The sequence below is a fragment of the Mchenga conophoros genome, linkage group LG16 (assembly GCF_057382185.1).
Source record: "Mchenga conophoros isolate Kocher_MC1m ecotype Shallow Benthic linkage group LG16, M_conophoros_male_GT1.1, whole genome shotgun sequence".
NCBI lineage: Eukaryota > Metazoa > Chordata > Actinopteri > Cichliformes > Cichlidae > Mchenga > Mchenga conophoros.
In genome coordinates, this window is record NC_140541.1 from 23,682,053 (window position 1) to 23,707,233 (window position 25,181).

The 25,181-nt window shown below is 41.7% G+C and overlaps 1 protein-coding gene across 2 annotated transcripts in view; it reads left to right on the forward strand.

Moving 5' to 3' along the window:
• Positions 1-25,181, forward strand: part of lrp2a (low density lipoprotein receptor-related protein 2a) — a 53,866-nt gene that overhangs the window by 9,084 nt on the left and 19,601 nt on the right. Inside the window, exons 10-49 of one of the 2 annotated variants that reach the window (XM_085248994.1) lie at positions 1,379-1,507; positions 1,831-2,000; positions 4,405-4,628; positions 5,055-5,261; positions 5,349-5,551; positions 5,695-5,835; positions 6,029-6,232; positions 6,663-6,855; positions 7,865-7,990; positions 8,109-8,239; positions 8,439-8,576; positions 8,683-8,964; positions 9,103-9,342; positions 10,806-10,925; positions 11,375-11,491; positions 11,584-11,964; positions 12,617-12,865; positions 13,441-13,652; positions 13,737-13,921; positions 14,021-14,249; positions 14,383-14,560; positions 14,700-14,828; positions 15,582-15,748; positions 15,957-16,100; positions 16,194-16,303; positions 16,772-16,949; positions 17,051-17,264; positions 17,355-17,594; positions 17,790-17,978; positions 19,163-20,095; positions 20,175-20,340; positions 20,419-20,577; positions 20,663-20,952; positions 21,033-21,233; positions 21,421-21,447; positions 21,552-21,587; positions 21,687-21,929; positions 22,014-22,139; positions 23,185-23,304; positions 23,895-24,026. In XM_085248994.1, coding sequence (XP_085105120.1) covers positions 1,379-1,507; positions 1,831-2,000; positions 4,405-4,628; positions 5,055-5,261; positions 5,349-5,551; positions 5,695-5,835; positions 6,029-6,232; positions 6,663-6,855; positions 7,865-7,990; positions 8,109-8,239; positions 8,439-8,576; positions 8,683-8,964; positions 9,103-9,342; positions 10,806-10,925; positions 11,375-11,491; positions 11,584-11,964; positions 12,617-12,865; positions 13,441-13,652; positions 13,737-13,921; positions 14,021-14,249; positions 14,383-14,560; positions 14,700-14,828; positions 15,582-15,748; positions 15,957-16,100; positions 16,194-16,303; positions 16,772-16,949; positions 17,051-17,264; positions 17,355-17,594; positions 17,790-17,978; positions 19,163-20,095; positions 20,175-20,340; positions 20,419-20,577; positions 20,663-20,952; positions 21,033-21,233; positions 21,421-21,447; positions 21,552-21,587; positions 21,687-21,929; positions 22,014-22,139; positions 23,185-23,304; positions 23,895-24,026 — 7,863 coding nt within the window. The remainder of the gene's footprint in view (positions 1-1,378; positions 1,508-1,830; positions 2,001-4,404; positions 4,629-5,054; positions 5,262-5,348; positions 5,552-5,694; positions 5,836-6,028; positions 6,233-6,662; positions 6,856-7,864; positions 7,991-8,108; positions 8,240-8,438; positions 8,577-8,682; positions 8,965-9,102; positions 9,343-10,805; positions 10,926-11,374; positions 11,492-11,583; positions 11,965-12,616; positions 12,866-13,440; positions 13,653-13,736; positions 13,922-14,020; positions 14,250-14,382; positions 14,561-14,699; positions 14,829-15,581; positions 15,749-15,956; positions 16,101-16,193; positions 16,304-16,771; positions 16,950-17,050; positions 17,265-17,354; positions 17,595-17,789; positions 17,979-19,162; positions 20,096-20,174; positions 20,341-20,418; positions 20,578-20,662; positions 20,953-21,032; positions 21,234-21,420; positions 21,448-21,551; positions 21,588-21,686; positions 21,930-22,013; positions 22,140-23,184; positions 23,305-23,894; positions 24,027-25,181) is intronic. The other variant, XM_085248995.1, reaches the window with a different exon arrangement.

The window sequence follows — 25,181 nt, forward strand, 5'->3', positions numbered from 1 at the left end:
ACACCTTCCAAAAAGTTCGGCGTTTGTTTCGTCGATCCACAGAGTATTTTCCTAAAAGCTTTTGTCTTGTCAAGATGTTTTTATGACAAATGTGAGAGGAGTGGGTTTATTCTTTCTCCCATGGATGCCAGTTTTGCCCAGTCTCTTTCTTATTATTGAATCTTGAGCTCTGACCTTAACTTGTGACATGTGAAGCCTGTGGTTCTTTAATGTTGTTCTGGGTTCTTTTGTGACCTCTTGGATGAGTTCTTGCTGCGCTCTTGGAGTACTTTTGGTAGGCTGGTAACTTCTGGGAAGGCTCACCACTGTTCCAGGTTTTTTCCAGTTGTTTATAGTGGCTCTCACTGTGGTTCAATGGAGTCCCAAAGCCTTAGAAATGGCTTTGTAACCCTTATATTATAAATAAGTGTCTGTTACCATCAATAAGCTTTTTGTGTAATTTGACCACTCTTCTTCGCAGAAATGGTAGAATACATTTAAACTGGTTGGTTTCCTAGCAAAGACTCAGATTTTAAGTGTAGCCCATAAACTTTCAATAGGGAAGACCATTCCAGAGTGTTAATGTTAGTCTGCTTTATCCTTTCCAAAAACCAGTTTTGATGCGTGTTTAGGATCATTGTCCTGTTGGAACACCCAACTGTGTCCAAATTTTAACCATCTAGATGTTTATCTGAGGTGAGGTTCAAGAATTTGGAGGTTGTCCTCCTTCTTTATTCCATCCACTTTGTGCAGTGTATCAGTACCACTGACAGCTAAACAGTCCTTGAGGATGATGCTACCACCACCATGCTTGACAACTGATACAGTTGTCTTGGGTTGGAAAGCCTCGCATTTACTTCTCCTCTTCTCATTGTGGCCAAATACCTCAATCTTTTTCTTTGTCTCAGTCTTTTGTGCTTATATACAGTCGTTCAAACAGATGATCTTGCAACTTGTTTAGAAGTCCTGATCACAACCAAGAACTTAATAGACTTGTCAAATTAAAATACATTGTAGAACCTTAAGCACCACTTATTAAACAATCTAAGTGAATGTATGTGTATATTTGAGCCTGTATGCATACTTTTGACCTTGTGTGGATTAGAGAAATTTCAGAATAAATTCAACTATATGCATCTAATTCTTGTCTAATTCTTTAGAATCCATAAAGATGTATTTGCTATAATCATACCAGCATGTTTGAAGAACAATTCAAAGAAATTATTAAAAACCTAAAATAACTACAAAATACATGTCCATGATTAGTGTATGTAAGCTTCTGATCGCAGCTGCAAGCGCAACAGACCAGGCTGAGATTCGGCTCTCGGGTGTGTTTGTGTATTCAAATAAAACAACAAGAGTTTAGTCCTCACTTGCTGATACTGATTTCTGTTTAAAGATTTTGACGACTGTTCTATGTGGGGCGTGTGCGACCAGCTGTGTGAGGACCGGATCGGCTCCCATCGTTGCAGCTGTCGAGAGGGCTACATCCTGGAGCAGCACAGATACTGCAGAGCTGATTCCTCTAGTAAGTGTCACTTTCTCTCTGTTTAAACAGTTTAACATACATAACAAATGTTCACATTTTGAAGGTTCGAATGATCTAGCCAAATGAGGTCTATTAGCATAGACACCTCTCCTTTTTGGCAGCTACTGAACACATTGTGCGAGTTTCTTTGTGGTGCATTGTTGCATAGTAAATGTTGTTTTAGTTTGTCTCTAGCCTTTGTGTAACATAGAAAGAGTGTTGTCCGAGAGGCTGACCTCTGTGCCTTTGGCTTTAGTGAGAAACCTGTGTAAAAAATTTGGCTGCGTTCTTTTCTAAGGTTTTGTATTTTGTTTCCCTTGCAGCTGGAGTCCCTTCCTTGATATTTTCTAATGGCAGAGACCTGCTGATAGGTGACATCCATGGCAACAATCTGCGCACTTTAGTTAATTCACAGAACAGAGGGATTGCAGTGGGAGTCGATTTTCACTACAATCTTAATATGATCTTCTGGACGGATACCATCCAGAATAAGGTGTTTTATAAAGAACTGTCACATTCATTGTTTTGTTTGAGCTTTTACTTCTGTGTTAGTCATTCATCTTTTAGAATGTAAGACCAATTTCTTGTTTGTGCAAATGCTCGAGTTAGACTCGCGCTGGCCAGGACCAAATTCTTTCAGTCATCCTATAAGATATCAGCAGTGTTGATACTATAATAATGGGATAGCTGTTGGCCCCATTGTGGCTGGGTCATAATGAAGGGGAAGTAGATATGGAGTGGAATCCAAATGGCCTAATCTTGAAACCTGTCTGATAGGCTAGTATGATGTTCACATACCACAGTGCAATTTTTGTAATTCAATCCTGTAGGATCTAATCACGCAGTATTTGTTTTCAGTGACACTGTCCATTAATGTGGATTCTTTGGCCGGGTAAAATGTCTTTGTTCAGATTATGTCTTGGCTTGTCTCTGCTTTAAACTGTAGCCAATTAGCTGAAAGGGTGACACTGTGCTTGAGGAAGTACTTTTACTAAAGTAAAGTAGCAATACAAAATAAAGTGAAATTGTTAGATTTCAAACCATACTTAAGTAAACTAAAAAGAAATAAAGTGTATAAAGTATTTATTACATACCAAAATAGGCTTTGCCAGTATGCAACCTTTTACATTATACCACTGGGTTTTAGTACTGGTATGACCCGCATTTTAACATTGCAGCTAGTTTTTCCTGCACAGTGTTTCCCAGAAAGGATTTAGTCACAGCATGATTGGAGTTACGCACATTGTGGCAGACAGGGTTTCATTTCCTCAAACCTAATAGAGATTTTTGCTGATCAAATGCTCAGAAATAACTGTATATATTTCTTTTGAAGGCATTTTTCCTTTACTGTGTTTCCATTGCAGGAAAAACCCAGGTACCTTAGTAAAAACCATGGTTTACTCATTAAATATGGTGTCAGATTGCTTAAGTAGCTTAATTATACAGTCATTATGTCACAATAGGTTTTAAAGTTGTTCTTTGTTTTAAAGTAACCACTACCTACAGCTGTTAGATGAATTTAGGGGATTAATAACTTCAAATTAATTCATTTGAAATTCTAATTTTATTTAAGTACAGTTTTTTAAATATTTCTTTTCTCTGTTACTTATCACCTCTAAAGCTAGAACAATTATTTGTTTGAAAAAGTTGAGTTTCACAGGGCTCTATGCCATGATTAAATAGCTTGTAGAGCCTCCTGTTGTAGCAATAACATGACATGCTGTGTTTTCAGTGCTGTATATTATGGCCAAAATCTCCGCTTTGGTTTCCAGATGGAGCTTTGCGAACAGTGATGCTACTGTGTTTCAAGGGAAGAGGTTTTTTCCAGGCAACCCTTCCAAATGAGCCTTGATACTTGTTCAGTGTTTTTCTGTTTATGCTGTCATAAACTTTAAATTTAACATGCTAACTGAGGCCTGTAGAGTCTGAGATTTAGCTCTTGAGTATTGTTCTGTTTGACCTTGGGGTAAATTTGCTGGCATTCGCTCTCATGAAGATTGTGGTATTGTGTTAACACACACCTGAATGCTGCAGACCAGCAAACTGAAAAAGCTTCTGCTGTTATAGAAGCGCTCACACGTGCTGATGATCAGATAATCATTAGATTAGCAGCACCTGGCTGTTGCTTACCCTCTTGATTCCTATGTAAGCAGCAAAAGTGTACTTAGTTTTTCACAGTATTACACAGAGTCCTGTGAAAACTTTCTCACATGACTTTACCGCTGACTGGGCATCTGTGAATATTAGCCACCTCCATGGCAGCATGTCCGATTAAAAGTAGGGAGAGCACAAACAGGGCATGTGAATGCAACCGGAAAGGTTAAACTACCAGGCTATTTCCACATCTTCAGTTTCTCTTTAAACAGGTCAGTTGAAATCCTGCTTTTAAGACGTGTGGATCTTGTTTCAAATGAAGCAGAGCTGCTAAAAGCAGTGCCCGTCTAACCACCTGCACACTGTCAAGTTTTCCAAAAATCTGTTGAATTCATAGTAATGGGAGACAGAAACTTGACAGAAATGTCAAAAGCCAGAAAACTTAAATAAGCAAACACACTGTCTGATGCTTCCTTGACTCTTGACTGTTCTATATTGCACTTAAATACTTACTTGTCAAAGCTTTAAGCTATAACTGTATGCCAGTATGCAATCCACATTCATACTGGCTTTAATTTCAGTGGTGACAGACAAGATCTTGGGCCTATGGTCTTAAAAATACATACATAAATAAAAAATAAAGCTAATATTAGGGTTTACTTTAATGAGACTGGATAAGCATTATATTTAGATTCACTAGAAAGCAGATGAATGAAGCCTGTAAAATGTTCCTATATTTTTTTCTTAAAGCGTGACCACCTAAAGACTAATATTCTGAAAACAATGGCATCTTTTGTGTACAGGTGTTTTCCGTGGATATGGCCGGTTCCAACATGCAGGTGGTTTTAAATGTATCAGTTGACTACCCTGAGAATTTGGCAGTGGATTGGGTGAACAATAAACTGTATGTAGTGGAGGCCAGCGTCAACAGGATTGACATGGTGGACTTTGATGGAAGTAACCGGGTCACACTCATCACTGAAAACCTCGGAAACCCTAGAGGACTGGCGGTGGACCCCACTGTCGGGTAAGCACATCTCCCAGTTTCCATTCATCTGTGTTTCCATTCCCAATCCCCACATTCAGTATCTGTCGTGCTCCATTGGCATGGAATAATGGGGTGGAGGGGGGGGAGGCAGGTGAGATTAGCAGATTGCCCTGGGTGGATTAGTGAGGAGCAATATAAGTGATGACCCTTATTGTAATCCAATAGTTTAGTTCATGGGGGAAGGAGAGCCAGGTGGTTACAGAGAAATTGCTTATCCTAAATTAATGTACAGCCACCCACGTTGGAGACATATAGCTATTCTGTACATGCTGGATTTAATTAAAAGAGGAAAATCCTTTAAAGATTTTGTAGGAGTTTCTGTTAGACAATACATGTGCTGTACTTTTTATATGTAGAAGCTGTGATCTAATAATCCCACTTCAATATATTCCCCTCCTTTCATAGGTATATGTTCTTCTCAGATTGGGAGTCACTGAATGGACAACCGGGCCTGGAGCGGGCCTTCATGGATGGAACCAACCGCTATGGTATCATTAGCAGTAAATTGGGCTGGCCAGCTGGTATCACACTAGACATAGAAGCTAAGCGCGTCTACTGGGTTGATAGCCGCTATGACTACATTGAAACTGCAACCTATGACGGCTTGCATAGGTAAATACTTAATCAAATGCAACAAGTAGTAAGATTTTTCATTTATATATTCTAATAAATAAACATCCCTAATGTTTTTTCTGATAGAAAAACAGTGGTTCACGGAGGTACTGTGATCCCTCATCCATTTGGCATCAGTCTGTTTGAGCACAATGTCTATTTCACGGACTGGACCAAGATGGCTGTGATGAAAGCCAACAAGTTTACAGATAGAAGCTCTGAAGTGGTTTACAGAACATCTCAGACCCCACATGGAGTAGCAGTGATACATCAGCTGAAGCAGCCACAAGGTAAGACCATCAGAGAAACAAATCTTCATTATGATGGTCCTGATGCTGCTCATACTTCTCATGGTTCCTACTAATGTAAAGTATAAGTCTACCGAGATTATATAAGTTTTCCAGTAACCTGGATTGCTTTCTTTTGTGTCCAGTGCCAAACCCTTGCAGTGTAGACAGAGGTGGATGTGAGCAGATTTGTGTCCTGAGCCACAGGAGTGACAATGGAGGACTGGGTTACCGCTGCAAATGTCGCATGGGCTACGACCTGCATGCTGATGGCAAGCGATGTTTAGGTAAGAGATTATTTCTGTGTTTAATTGTTGCAAGTTTGGGTTTTTTTTGCAGACTTTAGCATGTTTCTTGGTTTAAAATGCCAAAAATAGTGTGTATACAGAAATCAACATGAGTTTTATACTGTTTTCTACTCAGCTCTGTGTCACTAATGTCCGTTTTCTTTAATCTTGTCTGCTGATGTCAAACCCACAGCCGTGAGACAGTTTCTGCTGTTCTCCAGCCAGCTGGCTATAAGAGGGATCCCTTTCAACCTCTCTACTCAAGAGGACATCATTCTCCCTGTTACTGGATCCCCCTCCTACTTTGTTGGAGTGGATTTTAGTGCTGAGGATGATGCCATCTTCTTCTCAGACACAGCCAAAGATATTATCTATAAACAGAAGGTGGATGGGACAGGTGAGCATCTTGTCTAGCTGAATTTAAACTAAAGATATGGCTGCTGCTATGGGGGAGGGAACTGACAGGAGCACAGATCGTGTAAAATAGATCATATTTCATATAACTGATATCAGCCTAAAGACCTGAAAATAGAAATAATAAGGACCAAGAATTTCTTGTTATGACGTGAAAGTAGCTACTATGTCACACACACACACACACACACACACACACACACACACACACACACACACACACACACACACACAGAGGAAGAAAGAAAGAAAGAAACAGCACTGCTCTGATCAGGGGTGTTGTTTTTGGAGTTGCTCTAGTTTTTTCTGTCCGGTCCGGAAGAGGAAAATGGAAGCTGACAGCCTATTTATTTAAATGTGTTCCTCTTTCATCTCTATGTTAAACGGTGCTCTGACTGCTTTGATCTGCACAGGCAGGGAGGTACTGGCAGCCAACAGAGTAGACGGAGTGGAGGACCTGGCTTACGACTGGATTTCAAAGAACCTCTACTGGACTGACCCCCGATATAGAAGCATATCCGTCATGAAGCTAGCTGATAAGTCCAGGAGGGCCATCATTCGTAACCTCAATAACCCCAGAGCCATTGTAGTTCATCCTCTTATTGGGTAAATCACTTTAACATCAACGAATTGTTAGTATTTTTCTGTCTGTTTTTCCTTAAAGCAAATTCATGCTCACCATTACATGCACCAGGTACATTGTGAAGACTTTGAATATCTCATCATTTATAGTGCATAATAGCATCAAAACATTCTGAGAATGTGAAGAAATTTATGTGCACAAGGCCAAAAATAGCTAATAACCCTGATAACTTTGGACTCTCAAGTGGCACTGTGCTAAAAACAGGCATGATTCTATCATGGAAATCATTGCATGGCTCTGAAAAACTTCCATAAATCACTGTCTGTGAACACAGTTCACTGTACCAGCCACAGATGCAGGTTAAAACTCTATGATGCAAAGAAGAAGCCATATGTGAACATGATTGGGAAATGCCTCCATCTTCTCTTTGCCAGGGCTTTACAGTGGACTGAAGGAAAATGTAAAACTACAAGTTTGTCCATCTAACCTTATGCTCTAATGTTCTTGCACTAATATATTGCCTTTTTCTATACTAGTAACTGTAAAAACTGCATTCAGCTGCTGTTCACATAAATTCGCACCATATCTGTAGAGTTCACATTTGCTGTGTCTCTTCATGTCATATTGTCCCCCATGTGAAATTAAAGATTAAATTATATACAGCTCATACAGCTAGGAGGCATAAAAATGCCATGCAGTCCCATGCAAAGTGCGGTCCCTGGTCACCCATTCATAAAGTATCCACAAATTAAACTCTGCCTTGATTAAAAAGAATGATTATTTAGGACAAGCTGTTATTTCCTTTGGCCTCAAAGTCATAAGGCCCCTGTGCCAAATAGCTGAGATTAGCTGATTATGTGAAAGGCAGTATTGTAATGAAGACTAAGAAGTTGGCTTAAAAAAACAAACAAATAAACAAAAATGCTCTGCGCTGACAAAAGTTCAGATAAACATGTCATGCAGTTTAATGGTTTTGCTTAAGTGGGAGAGTTTCTGAATTAAATATGTTGTGCTATTCATTTTCTTCATCAGGTATATTTTTTGGACTGACTGGTACCGGCCAGCGAAGATTATGAGAGCTTGGGGTGATGGGTCACATGCGCTGTCTATTGTAAACACTACTCTTGGTTGGCCAAATGGCCTAGCTATCGACTGGAGGTGAACAATATACCATTACTCTTTTTTACCCATAAACTGTTGCTCCTATGAACCACTCTTAGCTTCAATGTGGCTGTTGATTGTAAATTGATATTTCTTTGCTTTGCTGTCCTCACAGTTCTATGCGTCTGTATTGGGTGGATGCCTTCTTTGACAAAATAGAGCACAGCAACTTCGATGGACGGAACAGACTTTCTTTGGACCGCATATCCCAGATCTCCCATCCATTTGGTCTCACCATTTTTGAAGGTTAGGCATCAGCTTTAAGTTACCCTGTTATCTAGTACAATATCATACATTCGATCTAAATGATGAGTGAGTTTTGATTACTAAAAACTGTCATGTCTTGCTTTGGTGATGATCATGTTAAATGGACAATTGTTGTTAGCAGATGTCGGTGAAAGATGAAGTAACTGTGGCTGTGCTCCATTTCTCCTGTCCCTTAAAGGCTATGCATATTTCACTGACTGGCGCATGGGAAGCATTGTACGTGTGCGCAAGACCGACGGTGGGGAGATGGTCATTATCAGAAGAGGCATTAGCGGCATCATGCATGTCAAATCTTTCAACTCCAACTCTCAGATTGGTGAGTACCTTTATTCACTGTTCTTCTCACTCCGCTTGCCATGCGTAGCCTCAGCCTGCAATTGTCAGTCATATTCCTGTTAATTAGCCTCCACTCCTCTTCTCAGGTTCCAACCTCTGCAACAGGCCGGCAAATCCTAATGGAGACTGCAGCCACTTCTGCTTCCCAGCCCCAGACTCGCAGAGGGTGTGTGGCTGCCCATATGGCATGAAGCTGTCGCCAGACCAACGGGCTTGTGTGGAGGACCTTTCCAATGAGCCCCCCACACTGCAGTGCGGGGCCAACTCTTTCTCCTGTGGCAACGGCAAATGCATCCCAAACAGCTACAGATGCGATGGTGTTGATGATTGCCATGACAACAGTGATGAAGTCAACTGTGGCATTAATAGTAATGCATTTTTTTTTCTTTAATTTAGTTGATTATATAATCCCACATAAACCCTACAAAAAATCTTGCCTTTGGGTTTTTACTCAGCTTATGTTAATATGGTTTAAATTAAAGATGATACCTTTTCTTTTGTTTTAGACACCACTTGTTCCCCCTCTGCGTTCACCTGTGCCAATCAGCGCTGTGTGCCTGCAGGATGGCGCTGTGATGGGCAAAATGACTGTTTTGATAACAGCGATGAAATCAACTGCCCAACACACGTGCCTGGAACGTGCCCTGCCAATCAGTTTACCTGCGCCAACCACCGCTGCATCCCACACACCTGGCGTTGCGACACTGATAATGACTGTGTCGACGGTTCGGATGAAGTTGATTGCCGTAAGTGCTGTTAAAGAAGCTAACACTTTAACATAAATAGGATTTGCTTAGAGATTTATCATGGTATCTCAACACAATACACACGGGAAAGTAACTGATTTTTGTATGAATTTATCAGTTTCTCATCTAATTGTGGTGGAATTTTGCCCACTCTTCTTTACATCGTTGCTTTATTTCACTGGGGGTTGCAGGCATTTGTTTATGCACAGCTTTCTTAAGGTTCAATCACAACATTTCAGTCAGGTAGAAGCCTGGACTGTGACTGGGCCATTGCAACAGCTTGATTCTTTTTTAGCCATGCTGTTGTAAATCTGCTGCTTGATTGATTTGTAGCATGACTCGATTTCAGCTAAGCTTTTGCTGTCAGACAGCTGTCACATTTGACTCTAGAATACTTTGATTTTCAGAGGTGTTGTAGTCAAGTCGATGACCAAAAGATGGTGAGAGCTGTGGCTGTAAAACAAGCCCAATTCATAACCCTTCCTCCACCATGCTTGATAGCTGGAGATGTCTGTACTGGTATCCTGTGTTTGGTTTGCCCAAATATGGTTCTGTGCATTGTGGCCAAACATCTACACTGTGGTTTCATCTATCTGACAAATGTTCCAAAAATCTTTGATGTGGTTCCAAAAATCTTTGGTGTGTTTAAATGCAATTTTGCAAACCTAAACCATGCCGCCACGTTCATTTTTTAAAAGGAGAGGCTTTCTCCTGGGAACCCATACAAGCCACACTCGTGCAGTCTTTTTCTAACGATACTCTCAAGAAATATAACATTTAAATTGCTAAGTGAGGCCTGTAGAGTCTGAGATGTAATTATTGTTTTTTGGGGAGGGCGTTTGTATTTCTCTAAGTTTTCTATGATCTCACCTTAGGGTGAATTTGATGAGATTTCCACTCCTGGGCAGATTGCAGCATTGTGTTAACAGATGAGCAGATGCAGCAACAGATGAGCAATCTGGCAAAACCTTTGATACTCACTAATAATCAGTTAATTACGTGCATTAGATTAGCAGCACCTGCTTGCTATTTGCTCTTAATATATATAGAACCAGTGAGGTTGTATTAGTTTTTCACAGGATTGCATAGAGTCCTCTGAAAAAACTTTCGTTACATATATATATGTGTGTGTGAGTGTGTTAAAGCTAGTCAGTAGGCTAGTGAAGATTAATATTTTATAAATATTATTTTAATGATTTAACTCCTCAGGCAACATGCACATCAACTCCCTACCAGACCCAAGTTCCCTAATAAGATCCTGTTTATTTCTTTGGAGAACACTGACTCTTTTGTGGACTCGCTGCACGTTGCCACTGATTAGATTTTGAAGAAGCATGGTTGTTTTTCCTCTTAAAAATAACATCGTTTTAAGCTAAGACTTGTACACTATTATATGCATTGCCCACTAATGAAGGAGATGAACTCACAGGCTCATGTTTTTTTCTAACATTTTGCGTTGACAGATCTGGGAAACACGTGCCATCCGGGACAGTTTCAGTGTCCAGACCACCGCTGTATAGATCCTAACTATGTCTGTGATGGAGACAGGGACTGTGTGGATGGGGCGGATGAGCAGGGATGCAGTAAGTAGCGTTCTAGATTATACACAGAGTTGCTAGCCCCATAAACTTTGCTGGTTTAGTGTGGTGCTTACTTGCAGTGTGCCAAGCATTGTGTTTAGAGCACATGTGCGTGTTTGATAAAATCAGTTTAATTTCATTTTGCCTGCAGTTATAAAACTAATAATATTAGTTGCTCACTAGATCACTTTGACTTCTGAAGATCTAATTGTAGACTTGCTGCAGCCTGGTCTCTTACTTTGAGAAGTTGTTATGAACTGGTGTCTTATTCATACAGCCCATTTCCCTATAAGGAATTAATTAATTTGTTCGGTCATTCATGCATTACAGTATCCTCTTTAATATTCAACAAACATTTCCCAAGCTTCTTAATTTATTGATCTATATGCATAATAGCTAAGCTCAGAAATATAAAATATCAGCATTAATGTATGTGGCTGGATTTTTTTCAGTATACAACTGCACTATGAATGAGTTTAAGTGCTCCAGGGGTCACCAGTGTATCAACTCCTACTACCGATGTGATGGAGTCTTTGACTGCAGCGATCGTTCAGATGAGCAGAACTGTCGTAAGTATTTAAATGCTTCCAGTGGTCAGAGGTTATACTAGCAAAGTCCTGCATAGTTATTTAGCTTGCTAATGTATTTAAATTTTTTTCAGCTACCAGGCCCCCAGGGATGTGCCACCACGAGAGTGAGTTTCAGTGTCAATCAGACGGAAGCTGCATCCCATCTTCATGGGAGTGTGACGGTCATCCAGACTGCGAGGATGGCAGTGATGAGCACCACGCCTGCCCACCTCGCACCTGCCCTTCCTCGCTGTTCCGTTGCGATAACGGAAACTGCGTGCTCCGCAGTTGGATTTGCGATGGGGACAACGACTGCAGAGACATGAGTGATGAAAGAGACTGTCCCACACCACCTTTCCGGTGTCCAAGCTGGCAGTGGCAGTGTCCCGGTCACAGTGTGTGCATAAACCTCACCACAGTGTGTGACAACACTCCTGATTGCCCCAATGGTGCTGACGAGTCTCCCCTTTGCAGTAAGTCTGTTCTCTGCTTTCTTCAGCTTAGACCGTAATCTTTGGATATCAGCACTTAATTGTTTTATTTTTGAGTCTGGCCTCACCAAATTCAATTACATTTTCACATCACATGGCGAAACAGGATCAATCTCTCAGCTGATTTAGTTTAATTTGACAATTTTCTGGTTCTTGTTTTCTATAAGCAGGAGGGCCTTAAATTCACAGAAATTTTGTGTTGAATGCCATCGGTTTGTCTTTGTATTCTCATTTTAAAATCAAGCATGTATGTGATTTGTCCTGTATTAACTTGAAAATGATCTGTGATTTTCCCTTCTTGCCCTTCTCACAACTTTCAGATGAACCTTTGCCAGGTAGGAACAAGCAAACTCTCAATCACTGCTAGAAATTCTGCAGTTGTAGTTTTGATTCATGTTTCAACAGATGCAGCATTTCTATTTAGTGTTTTAATAGTTATATAGATGTTTATTCATTATGTACCACAAACAGGCATAAAAATAGTTCTGGCTCAGAATAATATTTCTGAGGATACCTAATTAATGTAGTGACTGCTTTTTTTTAAATTTATTATTAGATTGCTGCATATTTATTAAAGGCCTAATTGACTTTTTTTCCCCAGTACTTAATTGTCTTTTCCTTGCTTTTAACTCAGATCAGGAGAGCTGCTCAGACAACAATGCTGGCTGCACCCATGGATGTATCCAAGGTCCATTTGGGGCCCAGTGCACATGCCCTGTGGGTTATCAGCTTAGCAATGACTCCAAAACTTGCGAGGACATTGATGAGTGTAATCCCCCTGGACTATGTAGCCAGCACTGCTTTAATGAGAGAGGCTCTTTCCGCTGCCACTGCCAGGATGGTTACACTCTTGAAGCAGACCAGCGTACCTGCAAGGCATCAGGTGAGGATGGATACAGCTCAAACCTTCTGTGCACTGAATACAACTCATTTAAAAACTATCCATAATCTCATGATGGATAAAAGTAGGAAAAAGGCAGATCATCAGCCTTGTAGTCATTTGCCTATACAGCACATACTTTCTCCACTGTGCTTCTTCTTGTAAGGAGGCACATCAAAAGGGGAGCTTAGACCCTAGACTGCAAGACTGACACTCTTTTTCTTCTGTCCTGTCTCTCTTTGCTGCTCTGATTTCATAGGATAAGGCAAATAACATGTATGTCACTCACTGCCCATCACCAGTGTAATTAGGACATAATCACAAACAAAGGGCTGTGTATGGGGAGCGTGCCTGACATGAGCTCCTCTTCCCAACAGATAACCCGCTGAAAGACTTTGCAATACAATAGGACCTTATTTGGACAAAAGCTCCTTCCCAAAGGATTGTCATTTGAGTAGGGGCTATTTAACCGTCTTTTGTATGGTTTTGGTCTGCACACAAAAGCTGATAAGTCCTCTTATTAGCACAAGAATGGAAACTGAAAAATAGATAACAGGGATTTTGATTCATGTTTATAGATTCTCGTCAGGCTTTCCTGTTGGTGGCAAGTCGGAATCAAATTGTACAAGATGACATTACCACCCAACCCAACGTAGTCCGGTCACTTGTTCGAGATGGACGCAACATTGTCGCCCTAGATTTTGACTCAGTCACTGAGCGGGTTTACTGGTCTGATACGAGCCAGGACAGAATCTGGAGTGCTCACAAAAATGGCAGCGACAGAGTCGTGGTGAGTGTAGTTTACAAACAGCTTTGAATGAAGTCAGATTTGACCGTCAAGCACATTAACTAAGAATGAGTCTCTAATGCACAGATATTCGACAGTGGAGTGACTGTGACAGAGAGCCTTGCAGTGGACTGGGTGGGGAGGAACTTGTACTGGACTGACTACGTCCTGGAGACAATTGAAGTGTCTAAACTGGACGGCACCCACCGAACTGTGTTAGTGAGTGAAAATGTAACCAACCCCCGAGGTCTAGTGCTGGACCCGAGAGACAGGTGAGAAGAATTTGGATCTGTGTGTTTTAATCTGTATTTTATGGTCACAGCTTCTCATCGCCAAAGAAGTTGATATTAAGAGAGAGTTTTTTGATTTAGTGCTCACCTGATGTTCTGGACCGACTGGGGGAGGAACCCCCGCATTGAGAGGGCCAGCATGGATGGAAAGCAAAGAACTGTTATCATAAGCAGCAAACTGTACTGGCCTAATGGTCTAACCATAGACTACCCAAACAATTTGTTGTACTTTGCCGATGCCTACTTGGATTTCATTGACTTCTGCGATTATAACGGCAACAACAGGAAGCAAGTCTTGGCCAGTGACCTGGTGAGTGTATGAGATAGCAGACTTTATGCTAGTGATACATCTATAATGATAACGTTTATGTTAATAATCAGTTTTCTTCTGAATAGCATGTGTGAGACACACTTTTTTTTCTTTTGCTACTCTCTATGAAAAGGTACTGCAACACCCCCACGCAATTACCATTTTTGAGGATTTTGTGTATTGGACCGACAGATACATCAACCGTGTGATGCGAGCTCATAAGTGGCATGGGGAGAACCAGACAGTGATGCTGTTCAACCTCCCTCAGCCCATGGGTCTGGTGGCAGTGCACCCAGCCAGGCAGCCAGCAGGTATGATGAATAGACTGAACCTGATCTAGTCTTTGCTTCATCTTTATCCGCTGATGCTGACCATTTTGTTGGCCACATGATGAGAGAACCTGACTTTTTGGATTCTGTCTGTGTGCATGTGTTGTTTGACAACTTGCAGGGGAAAATCACTGCTTGAGGAGCTCCTGCACTCATATCTGCCTCCTGTCTGCTGTGGGACCGAGGTATTACTCGTGTGCCTGCCCCTCAGGCTGGATGCTGGCAGCGGACCAAATCACCTGCACCAGAGGTATGCGCCCTGCCACATGGAGGAAAACACTCATCACTCAGTTTGATGAAAAAGGAAGTCAGATCAGATGTAGCAGATATGTTGAAATACTCAGGTCTTCATCAGCTGTGGTTATTGCTACAGCAGAAAGGATGGCGCTTTCATGCTTTATCTGCAGCTATCTCAATGCTGGTAAGAGAATAAATCTTTGAAAACACTAACCTGAACGATCCAGATACTTGTCAACAGTCTCCCATTTAGATTCTCCTGTAAACTGCTGTTCCAGTTATAAATATTAAGAATCATATGCGTGTCTTTCAAGGTCTTAAAAAGACAAGGGACCTTTAATTCAGTGTTCAAGGAGTCTTAGTTAGGTCACCAGCTTAACTCATCTCAGGTTTCAACCCATTCAAACCAAACAGGACACAGTCTCCCCCTGAGGCCAGCGATTATCCAAGAATGAAAATGCCCTACAACCATTCATTGATTTTAATCTGTGATGACAAAGCAAATCAGATTGTGCAACCAGCTTTCACCAGTCAATCCTCTTTATAGATAAGGGTTTTTTAGGGATGTCTAGGGATGTGTAATTTGCACCAGATATCATGCACTGAAAGCATCCTGGGGGCAAATCTTTTGAGCTCTGTCTTGGAATTTGTTTAATAATTTTAAAAGTATTCTTCTTTTTTTTTGCTTTGGGTTTGCTGTCATACTGTAGAAAAAAAACGTTTAATGTCTTTTTAATGTTTTTTGCTTTTTTTACTCCATCTTTAGTTGAGGATCCGTTCCTGGTCGTTGTGAGAGACAGCATCATCTATGGCATTTCCCTGAACCTGGATGACAAGAGTAATGATGCCATGGTTCCTGTCGCTGGGCTTCAAAATGGCTACGATGTCGATTTTGATGACAATGAACAGACCATCTACTGGGTGGAGCACCCAGTAAGTGACTGTGCAGAAATACTATACAGCTTTATAGTTCTTTATGCCTTTTCCCAAAAGTAAATAAGGAACTCAAGTGTTGTGTAGAGACATCCTGTGCATGTCATAAGGGTTCATTGTAAAAAAAAAAGAAAGCCAATAAACTTGCTAAGAAGACATAATACAGACTCATGCTGAGGTTAATATGTCTGTCTTTGTCCTCCTTCAGGGTGAGATCCACAGGGTGAAGTCAGATGGCACTAACAGGACAGAGTTTGCCCCTGCAGCCATTCTTGGCTCCCCGGTTGGGCTGGCCTTGGACTGGATAACAGAGAATCTGTACTACACCAATCCAGCTACACAGTCTATTGAGGTGAAACGAATAATGCCATGTTCAGTAAAAAAAAACTAGTGTTGCAATGCAGTTGTGCAGCACAATAATTGCACCTCTTTGTGTTTGGCAAAGGTCTTAAAGCTGAGAGGGGAGGTACAGTACCGGAAAACCCTAATCACGAATAACGGCTCCCCAACTGGCGCTGGTAGTCCTGTTGGCATTGCCGTGGACCCAGCACGTGGGTAAGCCCTATTTAACACAGTCCTGGCACAGATCGCTCAACCACACAGCTACTGAGCTCTAACAGCCTCCTCATTGCCATCTGCTCGGCCTCTAGAGAGATCTCAACTTGTGTTACTGAATACTACACTGCACTCTAAAACCCCAGCAGTGTGCAGTCAAGCACAAGATATTTCTAAGATTTTTTACTCCCGCATGAAGACACTATGTGCTCATTAAGTTTCTGCTCTATGACTTCATCGGCATGAGTTCTCAAATGGAAGATAGTTCATTCAGCTTAGAAAGTGTGTTATTGCTGTAGATGCTGATATTGTTGCGCCTCATATTTAAACAGTATACATTTAGCGATAACAGTGTGCTTCTCTGTTTTGCTAGAACTTTTAAAAAATTTTAAACGTGATATGCATGTGTATTGCATTTGTGATTAAATTGCAAAGGCAGACGCTGACACTGTCTGTCATGTTCTTAAGCAAACTGTACTGGACAGACCAGGGAACCGAGAGTGGCATCCCTGCCAAGGTGGCATCTGCAGACATGGATGGCTTGAACCCCGTCACCCTGTTCACAAACAATCTTGATCACATTGAGTTCATTACTGTGGACATCCGAGAGAACAAGTTATACTGGGCTGTAACAAGCACTGGCGTGGTGGGTTTTTACTTAGCTCTCTCTAAGGTGCTTTAATCCTGATAATTATTTGCAATTTATTTAAAGCACTAATTTGTTTTGGTTTCCCTAAAATGCCGCAGATTGAACGTGGCGATCCCGACGGAAGCAACCGCATCACCATAGTGACAGGCCTGTCGCACCCCTGGGGTGTGGCTGTCTATCAGAACTACCTCTATTACACTGACCGCAACTTTGAGGTGATAGAGCGTGTGGACAAGTCCACAGGAGCCAACAAGGTCGTGATGCGAGACAACGTGTCTGGACTCAGAGTTCTGAAAGTTCATTTTCGAGAGAGTGAGTAACACACAGATCTGCCTCAGTTCACTGCCTATATTATCTTTGCTGTTGCTCTTTAGTCTCACTGGATTCTGTTTACGCTCTCAGCCTCTGCAGGTACATCTAATGGCTGCACAAACAACGTGGGAGCGTGCGAACAGCTCTGTCTGCCTCGGCCACAGAGTCTGTTCACCTGTGCATGTGCCACAGGTTTTAAAGTTAATGCCGACAACAGGACCTGCTCTCCCTACCAGTCTTACGTCGTCATCTCTACTCTGTCTGCTATTAAAGGCTTCAGTCTAGAAGGGTCAGACCACTCTGAGGCCATGGTGCCAGTAGCTGGAAGAGGTCAGAGATTGTAATACTGTTGCATACATAATTAACTATGCAGGTTATAATAAAATTAGTAATAACGTTTTTAAAATGTGGGTTAGTCTTTGTTGTAATCAACTAAATAAATTAGTGATCTGTTGTTGTTTGTTTGCATTCATTCCCTCTGAAGAGACAGTAATGACCTCTAATGACTGGGTTATCCTCTTACAGGCCGTAATGCTTTACACATTGATGTCCACATGGCTTCTGGTTTCATCTACTGGTGTGACTTCAGCAGCACTGTGGCGATACAGAACGGGGTCAGACGAATCAAGCCAGATGGCTCAGGATTACGTAGCATTGTGACATCTGGAATCGGACGCAACGGGATACGAGGCATTGCTGTCGACTGGGTGGCAGGTATGCCGTTCATTCATTTAAGCACATGTTTTGTTTACCACACAAGTAATGTGCAGATGGGTTTACAGCAAACTAATCTGTGTTACAGGATGTATTCTGTACCTAGGCTTTAGCATCTTTAATTCCTATAGAGGTCATTTATTGTTTAGCATTAAGCAATACTCTGCAGCAGTGAGATTCATTTAACTTCTAGCACATCAAATCAAATCACATCACATCACTTTTATTGTCACATCACATGTGCAGGTACACTGGTACAGTACATGTGAGTGAAATTCTTGTGTGCGAGCTTCACAAGCAACAGAGAAAAAAAATACAATAACTGTAAAGCATTAAAAATACAATAACATAAAACAAGCAAAATATAAGAATGGCTAAATCTGAGAGTAATAAATATATGTACAATACATTACAAATAGATCACAGTCCCTTCTTATGGAGTTGTAGTAGTTTGTAGACAGTCACACTGTCTGTTATTTTCCTCTCAGTTTCCATCACAGTGGACTTTAAATAAAACAGTGAAGACTTCACTGAAATGCAGACTTTCAGCTTTAATTCAAGGAGCTTTGCTGAATTTTTGCAATGACTGTTTAGGAATTGTGGCCATTTCTACCCACAGTCTTCTATTTTCAGAGGCTCAAAAATAATTTTGACAATTGACTGACAAGTAGCTTCACGGTCAAATGAGGCCCATTGCCTTGTTATTTCATGACAAATGAAGCAGAGATAATATCTGAAGTTGATTCAGTTGATTCAGAGTGTTGAAGAGTGAATGCACTGGCCAACTCAGCAACACAAAAAGGCCTGAGAGACCACAGAAGACAACTAACATGCACAATATCACAGTTACTTCTGTGATAAAGAAAAACAACTTCACAACATCTTACCTAATCGAGAGCAGTCAAGGAGGTAGGTTAGTAATTGTAAATACACAGGATTTACAACAAGCTGCAAAATGCTGGTTACACTCAAGAAAATGAACGGCAGAAAACATGTGAAAGAGCCGAGACTAGAAAAAGACTATAAATGCTAGTCCAGTTACCATGTTGTACTGATAACACAATCATCCCAGTAACTTATACTGCTACACCAAGCATGACCGACCAGTTTCTTTCAAAACTATCTTAACATGACTGGAGTTGATACTATATTAAATGCACACTTTACTGGTTTTGTCTCTTAAGGGAATTTGTATTTCACCAATGCCTTCCTGACTGAGACGTATGTTGAGGTGCTCCACCTGAACACAACTTTCCGTAGGGTGCTGCTCAAGACCCAGGTGGACATGCCACGCCACATCATTGTAGACCCCAGAAACAGATACTTATTTTGGGCTGATTATGGTCAGAACCCAAAAATTGAGCGCGCGCTCTTGGATGGAACCAATCGCACGGTTTTAGTATCTTCAGGGATCATCACGCCTCGAGGCCTCGCTCTGGACTTTCAAACTGGTTATGTTTACTGGGTCGATGACTCTCTGGATATGATTGCTCGAGTCAGCCCCCAAGGAGGAGAGACAGAAATAGTCAGGTATGGCAGCCGCTACCCAACTCCTTACGGGATTACAGTGTTTGAGAATAACATCCTGTGGGTGGACAGAAACCTGAAGAAGGTGTTCCAAGCAAGCAAAGTGCCAGGAAACACAGAGCAGCCAGCTGTCATTAGAGACAATATCAATATGCTGAGGGACATTACCATCTTTGACCAGCGAACCCAGCCCAGTAGTGCACAAGCGCTTAACTACAACCCCTGCCTGGAAGCCAATGGAGGCTGTGCCCACTTCTGCTTTGCTCTCCCAGGTTCTAATGCAGGCAGTCAGAATAAAAAATGCAGCTGTGCTTTTGGGAATCTTGGAGCAGATGGAGAAAGCTGTGTGGTGTCAAGGGACGATTACCTTATCTATACTACGGAGAGCACTGTCCGGAGTCTGCGACTCGATCCGGATGACCATGCGCTGCCCTTCCCTGTCGTCAATGTGCCTCGTACTTCTGTGGCACTGGATTTTGACATCGTGGACAGAAGGATTTACTTTACCCAGAGCTCCGGTGCAGGATCAAGCAAGATCAGCTACATCAGCCTGTCCTCTCCCATCTCGGCTCCTGTAGTGGTGGCTTCAGGTATGTTTTACACTCATGTTGGTAAGTTTAGTTGTGTTGATGCGTTGCTCATGGCGTTGTGATCTCTGTGGTTTGACAGATCTTGGTGCTCCTGATGGCATTGCTTATGACTGGATAAACAGAAGAATTTACTACAGTGACTATGTCAACCAGAGCATTAGCTCTATGTCTGTTGATGGCTCCCAAAGAACTATAATTGCTCATGTGTCCAGGCCAAGGGCCATCATGTTAGATCCCTGCAGGGGGTAAGATTTACACAGCACTCTATCTTCGTTCGTAAGACTAAACGGCACATTTATAAATGAATCTTTCTCTTTCAACAGATACATGTATTGGACAGACTGGGGAACCCATGCAAAGATTGAGCGTGCCACCTTAGGTGGAAACTTCAGAATAGAGATCGTGAACAGTAGTCTTGTGTGGCCCAATGGCCTGACCCTGGACTATGAAGAAGAGAGGCTTTATTGGGCAGATGCCAGCTTGTAAGAGCTGAAAAAATCTTATTTTATCTTGTTGTCTTGTTAATCTGCAGCAACTGCCATTATAATCTGTTTGCTCTGCCATCAGACAGAAGATTGAGCGATCCTCTCTTACTGGTTCCAACCGTGAAGTTATTGTCAGCACAGCCATCTACCCTTTTGCTATGACCATGTTTGGCCAGTTCATCTACTGGACTGACTGGAACACCCGCAGCATCTACCGAGCCAACAAACACGATGGTTCTGACCAGAGGGTTATGATCCAGAACCTTCCATCTCGACCAATGGACATCCACGTTTTAGCTGGCAGAAAGCAGCAGCAGTGTGACAGTCCCTGCCAGCAGTTTAATGGAGGTTGCAGCCACATCTGTACTCCAGGTACAAGAAACCCCTTTGTCTCGAGCATGTTTTTCTTCTAGTGCCTTAATTGAGAAGGAATAACAATTTTGTCACGTTAGGACCTAATGGAGCTGAGTGTCGGTGTCCATCAGAGGGCCGCTGGTACCTCGCCGACAACAAACACTGTATCCCTGATAATGGGACTCGCTGCCAGCCAGGGCAGTTTGCCTGCATGAATGGCCGCTGTATTCGAGCCCAGTGGAAATGTGACAATGACGACGATTGTGGAGATGGAAGTGACGAGTTAGAAAGAGTCTGTGGTAGGTGTTCACGGTAATCCTAAATTTGTCACGAGTTTTATTGGGTTACCAACAATCTCACTCCCACAGCAGTCCTTATAGAGCCCTCCTGAGGTCCTTCTCCTCTCTGTTAAATGCAACTCTTAATCATTTAAAGTTACTAATTCTAACAAATGCTCTTTTTCTGCTTTAAAATTTTATTTCCAAGGACATAAAACAATCCTCAGCTACGCTGGTGTGTATTCCTGCATATTTATGATTATTTTTCCAATGACCGTCTTGAGCAATAACACAAATCAGTACTAACACATGAATCAATATACTTGTCTTTGCATGCAGTCCCACAGTTGCTGTCATCCTTTATTGCCTTGTCAGGTAAAATGAGCTTTTAATGGTCGAGTGTACAAGCCCCCATTTCCTTCAATCTCACTCTTCTGGCCAGAGCTCTGATCTCATCTCGATTCTGTTTGGCAGCCTTCCACACTTGTGAGCCTACGGTCTTTACTTGTGGCAATGGGCGATGCGTGCCCTACCACTACCGCTGCGACCATTATGATGACTGCAGGGACAATAGCGATGAAGTGGGCTGTCTGTTCAGACCTTGTGACCCAAACACAGAGTTTGCTTGTAACAACGGACGCTGTATTGCAAAGGACTATGTTTGCAATGGTATCAACAACTGCTACGACAATGGCACCTCTGATGAACGAAACTGCCGTGAGTATCCTTAGTGTGCCACATAGAGGAAAGTACTGGAAGTTGTTTTTGCATTAAATGTGCTTTCATTTGCGATCATCTCAGCGGAGAGAACCTGCCAGCCAGAGCAAACAAAATGTCAGTCTACCAACATTTGCATCCCACGCTCGTATCTGTGTGATGGAGACAACGACTGTGGGGATATGAGTGATGAGAGTCCTACACACTGTGGTAAGTTCAACAACAATATCAGGATCAAGTTGTTATTTTTTCCTGATGCATAACTGCATCAGGTAACTGTTGCTGTTGCTAAAAATCTCTGCCAAAGTAGGAGAAAAGACATGGGTGTTATTAATAACATTTATTTAATTTATGAAGAAAAATAAGTGAAAAAACATTTATTCATTTATAATTACGTTCCTTTGTTTCCCGTGGCACAACGAAGAAAAGAGTGAGTATAAGTAACCTAAAGAAATATAATTGTCAGCATGTGCCATCAGGCAAATTGTTATTTTAAACTTTGGTACCAGCCCACAGTTTCTGTAAGGATAAGTAAATGGACTTGGACCGGACAGGTGGAGCGTTACATTGTACGTAGCTATAATTTGATGTATTGGGATTTTATGTTATGTATTCATTCATTCATTCATTCTGCTATTCTCCTGTGTTTTTATTACTAGTACATTTCCATCGGCATGTTTGTGGTGTTGGCAAAATGATATACTTAATCACATTAAGAAAAGGAAAAGAATGAATGAAATAAAAAATAGGAGAGGCAGATGTTGTTTATGTGCTAAAAATGGGTCATTTTAGTTCGTTGCTGGGTGGTTGCTAGGCAACGTAATGATTTAATAACATCTGACATATTGTATTACATTATTACAACCCTAAAGAGGTAAAATGCTGTATGGTCTAGGAAGCGGATAGAGAATTCAGGTACTGCAATTAGATAATGAATATTATGTAGGTTTGCTGTTTGACACAAAATTGTACAAGTGGCATCATAATGTTACTTCAGACACTTATTGGTTTTTCAGATATTTAAGTTTTTTATTTGCAACCATTTTTCTGTAATACAATGTGAGAAAACAATTTAAAAAATATGAATAAGTAATTATTCTAGTAGGTTGTCACATAATGATTTGATCTTTACTTTTCAGCTCCCAGATTCTACAAATCAGCATACTGTATATTAATCCTCAAAAAGATTCATTATGAGCCAGAATGATATTAGAAATAAAAAGAGATTTCATGACTTTCTGCATCCTCTCCGTAGCTCAATCCACATGTTCCCAGAGCGAGTTCCGTTGCTCGAGTGGCCGCTGCATCCCCGCCCACTGGTACTGTGATGGAGGGGCTGACTGCAGTGACGGCTCTGATGAACCCCTCTCCTGTAGTGAGTGTTGCAAAAAAAACTCTCTCACCACCAAAATGGGCCTTTTGGCTTTGTGTGTCTGCCCCCTTCCCCGTCATCAGCTGCTCTGTTATTGTGTGTTTATGCCTCTCCGCCAATCTGCATCTGTGTGCTGTGTGAGAGAGCTCCGTGAGTGATGTAGCGGGGACTGCAAGTCAGTGGTGTATTTCTTTGTTGATGATGTGGTCAGTCAGGCCTCCTATTGTGTGCTGCATTCCTGTGTGGTGACGCCCCTCAATGTCCTCTGACAAACAGCACCTCCCCCTCCTTTTGTCCACCAGGGGTTACAGAGCCTCACTTTGGCTTTTGTTTAGATAGCTCACCATGCATGGGAATGTGGAGTTGCCATGACTATTTTGAAAGCTTTGCCAGTGTTGTATTGTGCCTTCTTTATTAGTGGAAAAGCAGATGGGGGAAGTACCTGAGATAATTGGCAATTACAAAAATAAAAAAACAGGGAGTGAACATATTTACATTGGATAGAAACGAGTTGGCATATGTTATAAAGTCGCCACACTGTGTTCATGTTGGTGTATTATATACATTTTAATGTGTGTGATTTGTGCCTGCAGCCACATTGATCCGAACCTGCAACACAGACCAGTTTCGCTGCGATGATGGCCGGTGCATTGCCTCGTCCTGGATCTGTGATGGGGACAATGATTGTGGTGACATGAGTGATGAAGATCAGAGACATAACTGTGGTATGTGTCCTTTAGTCCTATATCCTTTCCCCCTTTTTCATTCACTCTTTTTTCTATTTGTCCTTTTTGTGTTTGTAACCAGCATGGATACAAGTGCTGGTCCGTGCATGGGTCATTGAGGACAGTTGGTCATCTTTGCTATATCCAATAAGCTAATGAGAAATAATCGGATAGGGTCACCTGGAGGCAGATGATTCACTATGGCAGCCCCTAAAGGGAGCATCCAAAAGAACACGAAGAAGAAGACTGGCACTAGTAACTATGGCAGCTGTCCAGCAGTTAAAAAACAACTGGGTATCCATGAGTAAAATTATGAGATAATAACCTGAAATCTCGACTAAATTTTGCCACGATCACGAGTGTGAGCTTGCCCGAGTGCCTTGAGAGAATGTCCAACTTGGTACAAATTTGGAAAAATTGGTGGTTAGAGTTAAAATTTGCTTTTCAAAGGTCAAAGGTCACCACGATCTAAAAAAACCAAATCTTGGACCTGACTTTATATTCACCCAACTACAGTATCACAAAAATCTTGGGACACACTCAGCCACTCGAGCAAAAGTTCACAGAAATGTTTAACAAGATAAAATGATTAAATAAGATTTAATATCCAAGAGGTTAAAGGTCAACTCTGGTGTGATGTAATGCTTTAAAACACACGCTATTGAACATAACTTTACACAATAACTCAAAATGAAAATGGAAGGCTCGTCCCTACACCGTTGACTCAGTTAAAGAGCAAATCCTATTGACTGCAGAGGTATTAAGCCACGAGTTGGTAATTCTGCTTAATTATTTTACTACGTCTTCTCACTTCTTTACCGCCCCATCCCGCCTCGAAGACCATCCTCTTGTTCTCCACCACTTCTCGATTGCCCCCTCCTGCTTCCTGTTGTTATTCGGGATACTGATTTAGGTACACACCACTGGGTGAGTGTTGTTTGTAGGGACAATGGAAGTGAGCTGCCAGCATCTAAGTGCCCTGTAGAAGGTCTCCAGTCCAAGGAGCTGACATTCCTAATTTCTCCTGCTTCACTCGCTACTTTGTGCATGTCTCCTTTCTTTGGCTTCCTGGCTCAAGGTGGATCAAGATTCTTATATTTCACCGACATGCGCTCCAAAAATAAGATGCCTGAAGCTAAAGACTTCAGCGCTGTA